General features: G+C 39.7%; 2 protein-coding genes across 2 annotated transcripts in view; one reads left to right on the top strand and one right to left on the bottom strand.

Annotated features, from left to right (window-relative positions):
* Nucleotides 1-231: 231 nt before the first annotated feature.
* il22ra2 (interleukin 22 receptor, alpha 2) lies at nucleotides 232-2,837 on the top strand (the record flags this gene model as incomplete). The annotated part of the gene is given in 4 exon segments (XM_035663890.1): nucleotides 232-352; nucleotides 1,250-1,431; nucleotides 1,746-1,888; nucleotides 2,644-2,837. Coding segments are annotated over 4 exon segments (596 nt in total), but the record flags the coding sequence as incomplete, so codon positions are not given.
* A 5,346-nt stretch (nucleotides 2,838-8,183) lies between these two features.
* map3k21 (mitogen-activated protein kinase kinase kinase 21) overlaps nucleotides 8,184-9,634 on the bottom strand; it is a 23,910-nt gene continuing 22,459 nt past the window's right edge. The window contains exon 10 of the mRNA XM_035663827.1: nucleotides 8,184-8,386. Within this exon, the coding sequence (XP_035519720.1) occupies nucleotides 8,184-8,386 (203 nt within the window). The remainder of the gene's footprint in view (nucleotides 8,387-9,634) is intronic.

Genomic DNA, 9,634 nt, shown 5'->3' with positions numbered 1-9,634 from the left:
TATATGTAGTTACAGCAGAAATCAATGTATTTACTATATTTATCCGTACAAGTTAGAGTACTGGCTGTGACACACTTTTCTAATTTGTTTTACTCATTTTTTTTGCTTGCATTTTCTTGCTGTGCTGTTTGCAAAGCAGTTTTGTTCTTTACTAAAAACCTCTGCTTCTTTTGAATTGAACTGATGCTCTTATCTACTCATAAACCGCTCTACAATCAATAACTTCCACAGTTCCGGTGATGCTCGCTCCGCCCACCCAGGTGAGGTTTGACTCTGTGGACTATAAAAACATCCTGCGCTGGACTCCAACCACCAACAGCACCTCCCTGCAGTACTACGTCCAGTGGAAGATGTGAGACTTTACACACACACACACACACAATCACACACTGCAGGCATACAGTCGATGTGTAATTTGATCTGTTCATTCACAGTGTTAATTTACTAACTAACTGTTTACAGTGGTTAATTATCCAACCCTGCTTATTTAAATGAAACCAGAAAGTGTCAGATTTGAGATGGTAACACTTTTCATGCATCTGCCATGTTGCAAAAAAAAATATATTTTACATTTTTTAAGTCTATTGTTGAATCCTAATCCTAACAGTAGAAAAAAAAATAGTGGGGTGATATCACTTCAATTTAAGGAATAATCTCACCCCAGTGAAGGAAAAGTCTATCCTAAGAGGGAGCTACTTGTTACTTGTTTATACAAAACTCACTTGCCACTGGATGTCGCACTCGAGCACCAGCATCTCGGACCAAATCCATGTGACAGAAATAAAATAAAACTCACCAAAACCAAATCTTTGTTAGTCTTTCCGCAGTACTTCCAACAATCACAAACACCAGTTTTTCCCAATGACATGCTCAGGAAGGATCCCTACAGAGACAGACTTTTAACCAGAAATATCACAATTCTATTACCATTGTAGGTGATCCACTGCTCAAGCACTGTACTTAAGTACTATTTTGAGGTACTTGTACTTTACTTATGTATTATTAACTGTAGGTACTTTGTAAATTCAGATTAATAATAAAAAATAATCAACAAATAAATGATCATGTATTATTGTAGGATGAGATGGAGCTTTATTGATCCAGATCAACCGTAAAGCGAAGCTTACACAGGTATCAATAACTACTACTAACAGTATCAGACGTGTGACTATAATCCACGTTGCCCAGAGGGAAATAAACCCGCTGATTTCTGGATTTAACATCCCTCCTCTCTGTGTCTACTCCTCAGTTACGGCGAGCCTGAGTGGTTGGACGTTGACGGTTGTCAGGGGACCCAGAAGCACCAGTGTGACCTCAGCGGCGTGACCTCTGACCCCAGAGAGTGGTACTACGCCAGACTGCACGCTTCCTCTCCACCCTCCAGCAAATCAGCCTGGGCCCTCTCACCGAGATTCAGCCCACGCTGGGACAGTGAGTGTTGACATGCTTCCTCCTCCTCCTCCTCCTCCTCTTCATCGTCTGCACTCTCTCTTCTTTGCCTACTTGCTTCCCCAAACGGATGCAGCGAAACACGGAAGAATACCTGAAACAGACAGTGATAAAAGCTAGTTCTCCATTTAGAACTAGCAGGAACATTTTAAGTATTTGACTCAAGAGGTTTAGAGCAGCTTAATAAATCAACATCCTTAAAAATAAAATAAAATAAAATAAACACTTTCTCTTTCATATGTTCAACTTTGTGCTTCGTCATTTTACAAAAACTAAACAGATCCTTATATCTGCAGCCAAGATCAGCGCTCCTTTACTGAGGCTGAACGCCACAGAGCAAGGGATTGTGGTCCGTGTGAAGCCCCCCAAACCGCTGGTCCGGAAGATGCACAGCAGTCTGCTCTACAAGATCTACCTCACACACACGAGTGGAGAGGAGGTACACACACACACAATCTTTCGTATTTTCTTCTTTTTTGTACTATTACTCTAAATATTATTCTTTATTGCACATTAACCTCAAGAATATGGCGCCCTGCATTTCACTGCACGTGTTCACGCACATACTGTATGAACATAAAAACACAACAGATACAACCTGCTATAATCTTCTTATCTTTGAATATTGTATCTTTTAATTAGATGGAAAATAATGTTCAATTGGTGCAATTCAATTCATTCCAGATAATTGTTAGTGTAACCTGGAGGCTCTTATGGTTAGATAGATAAAAATGTCAAATTTGTCTACAGGCAAGCATACAATTAATGAAGAATATAGTTTCCTGTAATATCTCATCACGTGACTCCACTGTGACGTCTTCAAATGTCTCAAAAAAGATCCAGTTTATGATATCAAACAGAAAAAAAGCAACAAATGGTGTTTTTTCTTGATCAATAATCCAATTTTCGGTTGATTGACTGATCAATTAAGAATCTTCGGCGGCAGCAGTATTTTCCCTGGGACTAACAAAGTGGAACGTGTACATTAAAAACAATTTTCATTGAAAATGCCACTGCCGCTATCTACGTAACAAAAGAGGAAGAAGAAGAGGAAGAGCAGAAGAACAACAAAAACAGAAGGACAACGCAAAGATATAATAATAACTATTTCATTTGACCTTTAAGGGCTGAAATTTGCTGTCAGGTGACACGGTAAGTGGAGGCATCACTGACAATCTATCTTCTTCTCTTCAGGAGGTGCTGGAGCTCGGCTGCTGCACGCACAAGCTGACTCTGAAAAAGCTGAACAGCAAGGCCAAATACTGCCTCCAAGCCCAGACCATGATCCCCCAGCAGGCCAAGAGTAGCGCTCGTAGCTCTTTGAAATGTATCACTACGCTCTGAGCACACAGGTACCAAGATACGCACTCATACGCACACATATCTGCGCTTGGTAGTGTCCAGGTCTCCTATTAAACCTCGCCACAGAAATTCATCTTTCTCATTGTCTCCAGAAATAGTTTTGCTATGCAGGATAACAAACCCCTCCAGCCGGCTCAGTGCTGGAAGCGTCAATGTGTCCAAACTGAGAGATCCACGCAGTACATCACTTTATACAGAGCATACAGAGCTTGCTAAATAAAGAGATATACTGCATGGATCTAAGTGTGCGGATATTACAGTAAGTTTAGTAAGACCAGTACAGTGCAGATTGACTCTGACTGACTGAATGAATCCTGCTGTAGTAAAAAAAAAAGAAGAAAAAGCCACTTTATCCGTGAGAATGTGTTACAAGTGTCTGCTTTGTGTGATTGTGTCTGTGCTGCACACAGACCAGCTGGACAGTATCGCTAGTGAGTGAAAGGTTGCAACAAAAGACTACCAAATGAAAAGTCAAGTATCAGCTGTCGCACAACAATCGCTCGAGGCAGTGAGACAGAAAGAGGGAGGGAAAATGAAACTCCTGGAGGAGAAATCCTAACAGAGGGAGTTTCTCCACAATGACTATAATTACCTCTCCTCACCCCACCCTTTTCACTATTTTTAGATCTGCGACGGATGTGCAGAGCAGTGATAACGTAGCTCCAGACGTTTATTTTCTGTGTGGTTCATTCATCTTTTCTCTCCCTCTTCTCCATTTGCTGTAGACAGACACTACCTACACGATACACTGAATGACTGGACTCCATCCGTCAGTTCAGCTTGAATTATCCATCGCTACCTCGACGGCTGCAGCCCTAGATATCCGTGCCAGTATAAGGGATGCACTTTATTATTCAAAGCATTAAGGATGGGAATCTTAACTCAAAGTCCACTTAACCAGCTTTCTCTGCCGATGAAGACTGTAAAAAGTAGTTCAAAGCTCTGGAGGAAGCTAGTGAGTGGGCCCTGAGTTCAGATTGTGATCTTTTTTATTTTGTTGCTTTCACATTAGACACACTACAAGCACAGTGAAGTAGAGACGTTAATATGAATCTATTCTTCCCACTGACTTCACTAACCAGAAGTTACACATACTGAAAAAATTATATCTAATATCAACTTGAGCTTTCTCTGAGGCTATTTCAGCTTTTCTTTTATTTTTGTCTTAACATTTGTTTGTTTACTGTGAAATGAGAAGAGAAGAGTTTTATTGAGTGGATTCAGAGGTGATTAACACACTGTGCCGCACCGTCTGGTGATTTAGGCTAATGGGACTTTAGGTTAGTGTCATTGTTTCCAAAAATTATTCACAATTTAATTTATTATCAAGATTAAAGTAACAATCTGTGGAATGGGAATGGCTTAGAGATAATCATAACTACAGTTTATTGGCTATATTGATATCAATTATGCTACAATTGGATTTGAATTAGTCAGAACTCATTATTCAATCTTACAGATTGTGTCAAACTTTTCAAGTATGCAGCTTTTGTTTTACATACGCATAATGTAGTTTGCATAACACACTTCATTTCCTGCAAAGCCACACTGGTTTCTCTCTGATCCACCTGTGAAGATCAATGAATGTCATTTTAACTTTTAACAGAGAGCTTTCTTAAAAGCGAAAAAGTTTCAGATGCACAACTTTGTGAATGGATTGTGGAAGACGTATTTGTCATATTACAAATAAAAGACTGTTTACAGTGGTTAATTCTGCCTCATGGGTTTACTTTCTTTAGTTGGTTGAAACTTAAAATATAAAAGATAACGCTGGTGTTATTCAATATTGTTCTTATCCTCAACCAAGCCCATGAAAGGATGAAAATCAACAATGTGATTGTACTGCCTCTGTTTCTGACTTCCCTCCCATTTATGTGGCACTCAGCCCAATGGTTCCTCCTGAAGACTCAATGTAGCCACGAGTGTGTAGTTTCGTTTTCAAAAAAAGGGCTCAGTAATTTCCTAAACAGTGGCAATAGTGCGGGTTGTTAATGTGTTTTTGGACAATAATAAGAGATATTCTCTTTGAATTTGTCAAAAAAAAAAAAGCTACTATACATATAATGTTTTGGGCTTTCTTTTGCCTTTAATCGACGGTGACAGCTGAAGAGTGACTGGAAAGGGGGGAGAAAGAGAGGGGACGACAAACAGCAAAGGGCCACAGGTCGGCGTCAAACCCATGGGTGCTGCAGCAAGGACTCAGCCTTATTACACGTGGCGCCAGTCGTACCAGATATGTAATATATGATGTATCAGTAACTGTAATTATATTGTGCTCATAATACTTGTTCATTTTCAGTAACTTTTCTTCACACCAGTGATCTGAAAACGTCTTCCACCGCTGCTTAGAATTGAAGAGAAAACATGAATTATGAAAATAATTGTGGTAATTCAGCCTCAAAAGAAAAAAACAAAAAGGCAACTTTAGTCTTGATTTCGACTTTATTCAAAATATTGATAAACTTGATCAATCAGGCATGAAATAACCAATACTGTAATGATAACAAAAACCTTTCACTGAAACAGATGTACGCAAAAAGCTAAATCTGACACATTCGGCGTGGCAGAAACGTTCAGTGATTTAAAGGAAGTGTTGCACTTAACAGGAACTCTTGTTATTTGATCGGAAAGGTGATGGGTCTTTCAGCAACAGCGCCACACCGCGCCTCTGAGGTTTGTTTGTGAAGTTTTTCGTACCGAGTAGTTTTCTTTGCAAGAACTCCTCACTAGCAGCTAGTTCATTTAGTGGTTTTGGTCCTGAAGACAGAGGCCATAGTGCTGGTAGAGTTGAATTTGGTCCCATAGCCAGAAGCCTGAATGCACCATACTGATAACTCGTATCATTATCCTCGCTGCAGTTTGTCAAAATGAGAGGAATGTTACTTTATAACCTTAATACACAAAATCCTTTTCGTTAACCACCAGCCAACAAGGTTTTGTGACTTTGACGACAAACTGCAGACTTTCGAACTGAAATACAAAATTTTGAGGGGAATATACAGTACCAGTGCATTGTGGTATTTACAGAATACCCTTAATTCATAAAAAAAAAAGGGTAAATCCAGTGATATCTTGTAAACTGCCCCTTCAACAGCCAGATGATTAGTAAGGCCTTTACAGTGTTGGTTTGACAGTCAGTGGTCATGAAATACAAGAACAAGGGATACTTCACATTCTAAGTCATCATATGATGCCACAGTGATACACACATCAGGAATCACAATTATATTTACACCATTTGGGAATTCATATCTTGCTGTAAGTGAGCCCTTGTTTCGTCCTTCCGAAGCAGGACACACTCTCTAATGAACTCTTAAAAAACAGGCAAAGTTGGGGGAATCTAAAAATCAGTCAATAATTAGAGAATGGATATTAAGTTAATCTGTAGCGTGTTTACAGAAAGGGCCCGGGAGTGACCATGGAAGCGGGTATAGTATATATCCTGCATAGTCAGACCTCCAAACTGTCACGTTCACAGAAGTCCAGAGAGAAAAAAAACCTGTTGAACAAATCAGGATAATGAACCCCTTTGTTAATCCTGAGGAAGCCATTCAACTGGCTGTAAGTTTACAGTATGAATGAAAAGTAAACAGTGTCTTCACTCTCTCCGCCTGTCCTCAAATGTCTCCAGAAATTTGGCTACATATTAACGGTTTGCTTAATGTTACAAAAAAAGTAGAAATAGAAAAAATAAAAATAAATACAAAAAAATGCCTAAAATAAACGTCAAACCAATTAAACATACCAGTGGGATTAGCTATATCAAACTAATAATGGCTATTAGAGTGAAATCAGTTATCAAGTCCAATTTGTTTGCATAAATTACAAAAACGGACACATGATAATAAAAATGAGGACATGAATGAGACATAATTAGAAACTTTAGTAGTTGAAGGGGTTTGTCTGCGTTACAGTACAGGTTTTGCCATTTGGTGCACTCAATGTTCTCAACAGCATCTTAAAATAAAAGTTCTCCTGTGTGGCCACTCCCGGGCAGTGCAGATATGCCTCTGCGATTTAAATCTGACATGATGCCGTGTCATTACGGTTCCAACCAATCAGCTGTCATGGGGGAGGGGGGGGGGGTATTGGACTTAGTAAATTCATTCATTTGGGCCAGGTTGTCCTCGTCAGGAACAGTGGCTGAATTGTTCCCTCACTCTGCTGCAGTGTGGAGTACAGAAATGATATGAACCAAAAATATTTGCTATAAAATACTCTTAGGAAAAAATTCCATATTAGCCAACATTAAGACCACAACGGCCATTTAAAATTTGAACCAACTTTTAAGATTCCCATGTTGTTGCTTGTAGTGTTTTTACTACCTGCCGTCTCTAAAAACTCATCAGGGCATTGCTGGGAGGAAACTGATACCTGGGCATCCCTGCTACGATCCAGGCATGTAACTGCTCCCTACGAACACAAATGTACTGCACGTCGCGACTTTTAAAAACAGCCCATAAAACAGCGCATATATGCAATACAAACACAACTTCAGCATTAGCCTGATAATGGATAAAAGACAATTATTTACCAAACAAGGCAATTTTTTTTTTTGGTTCACATTTAAGGGTAGCATGCATGGCATGATGATTCTCAAGTCAAAGAAATAATCTAAAAGCGGGTGATCGCATCAACTTGAAAACTGAACATGGAATGTATGTCCGGGTCCTTCCCCCATGCTGGTTGCTAAGGTAAGGTCAAGTCTTCATTCATATTACAATTACCTATAAAAACATCACCGGGGTCATATATAAATAAAAAGCGTGAGGGTATTGTGTTGCGAAAGCTGCAGCAGCGGTCAAACGTTGTGAGCGGTGCAGCCGACAGGATGAGAAAGGGAAGAGGGGCTAAACAAAGGGAGAGAAGATGGAGCGAAACAAGAAGGTGGCAGTTGAGCACCGAGGGCTGAGAGGAAGAGCTGCTCATCCCGCTCTGGAGATGTTTCTGCTCAGGTTTCATGAACCTATGTCTATGTCTGTGTCTTGGTGCTGTGCTGTGTGTGTGTGTGTGTGTGTGGGTGTGTGTCTTCTAGAAGAGACAACGGCAGTGGTGTAAGAAGGACCGTTGCTCAAACTGAGTTGATGAGGGTGCAGCATTCTAGAACTCCAGCGGACACAGATGTGGTTCTAGGGAAGTCCTCAACTTGGTTAACGTTCTAGAACACTGGACATCACTATGTCCTAGAACTAAGACAAGCTGTCTATGTTATAGAACTTTTTTATAAACAAAACAAGCAGCCTGGGGTTCTAAACCCTCCATGGAGTTTTGAGGCCAAAATATGTCCTGTATGTTCTGGAACACTCTACATTGGCATCAGAGGACACTATGACACAGCAGATCACTTTTCAAGACAGGAACTCTTTCTCCAGTCAAAGCACGGGCCCAGGGCCGCGCCGCGGGAACTTCTGAGATGCGGGCAGAGCAGGCACAGTTGCAGTCTTCTTCTTGCCCCTCTGTTGTCCATGTCCAGCAGGGAGCAGGCCCACCCCCACATCCTGGGGACAGCACCCACGTTCTAGGTTCTGAGCCGTGCGTTCGTCTCCAGAGTAGGCGCCAAGGGAGACTCTGTTTGCTTCCATACGCAAGCAAGAGCACAACAGCGTAGGAAATGAATGCTTAGGCCGGACACAGACAACAGGCCAGGCACGGTACTGAGAAGGGGCGTCCCAGATCCCGCAGAAGGGCTAATCTCAACGCAATATGTCCTTCTAACAGGTTATTCGTTGCTATACTATCTGATAAGTGGCTGGAGGAGGAAAGAAGTGGAGTATACACATACATTACATGAGTCAGTCTCAGTTATTTTCAATGCAAAAGTAAAGACTGGATAAATTGCAAGATAACAAATACAATTAGAATTGAACAAGTATATTATTCAAATATATATTAGTGAATCTTACAAAATATCTAAAAGTCGAAATTCAAGACTTAAAGTTCTTATATTTAAGTATTTTTTTCTATATTGAGTGAATTACAGAACTATACCACATATATTATAACTAATAATTCATTCCTTTATCAATTCTTAAATAAAGCAAGCACGGGTGGAAAAAGAGACGTGTTTATCAGATCACTGGTAGTGTGAAAGAATAAGTATATAAAAAGAACAAGTATTATAGCACTAACTTATAATTATCGTGACTAAGATAATCAAATACATAACTATAATTACAATAATCTGAGTACGACTAGCTCACAATATCAGTTGTAATTAAAGCAGAGTCCTATAATCTGCAGCAATCCATGTTGTTTGACGCGATCCTAGACTGGCCCTTTAGTCTGTTTGCGAAATAAACCTACTCTTTATCATCCACCTCTGTATATCACTTTCCAAGTCTAAACTCCTTCAGGACGTCACCGAGTCGAAAAAGGCAAAAAGAAAGCCCAAATAACATATAAATATATATATAAGTAGCTTTATTTTTATTTGTATACAATTCAAACAGAAAATTTATCTATTAATATTACGATCAAAACACAATTTATAACATACCCCAGCATACAAATTGCCACTGTTTAGGGAATAAATTCACAGCCCTATCTTTTTGAAAACCGAAACTACACATACGTGGCTCAATTACATGATACATTCAAGAGGAAACCATTGTACTGAGTTGACATCATAATAAAATGGAGAGAAGTCAAATACAGAAACTGCATACAATATCACATTGTAATTATTATCACTACATAGGGCTAAGTAGTTAGAGGAATAAGAGTATCAATATTCTTGAATACCACCAGCGTATCTTTCCATTTGCCCCCTCACCCTAAATTTACAACAACAGACATCATAACTAAAAGAATAATCCTCCTTTTT

Source organism: Morone saxatilis, unplaced genomic scaffold (genome assembly GCF_004916995.1).
Source record: "Morone saxatilis isolate NCDOM2014 unplaced genomic scaffold, NCSU_SB_2.0 Contig19, whole genome shotgun sequence".
In the NCBI taxonomy this organism is placed as follows: Eukaryota; Metazoa; Chordata; class Actinopteri; family Moronidae; genus Morone; species Morone saxatilis.
The sequence above is the reverse complement of the archived record's forward strand: the minus strand, read 5'-3'. Positions and strand labels throughout refer to the sequence as shown.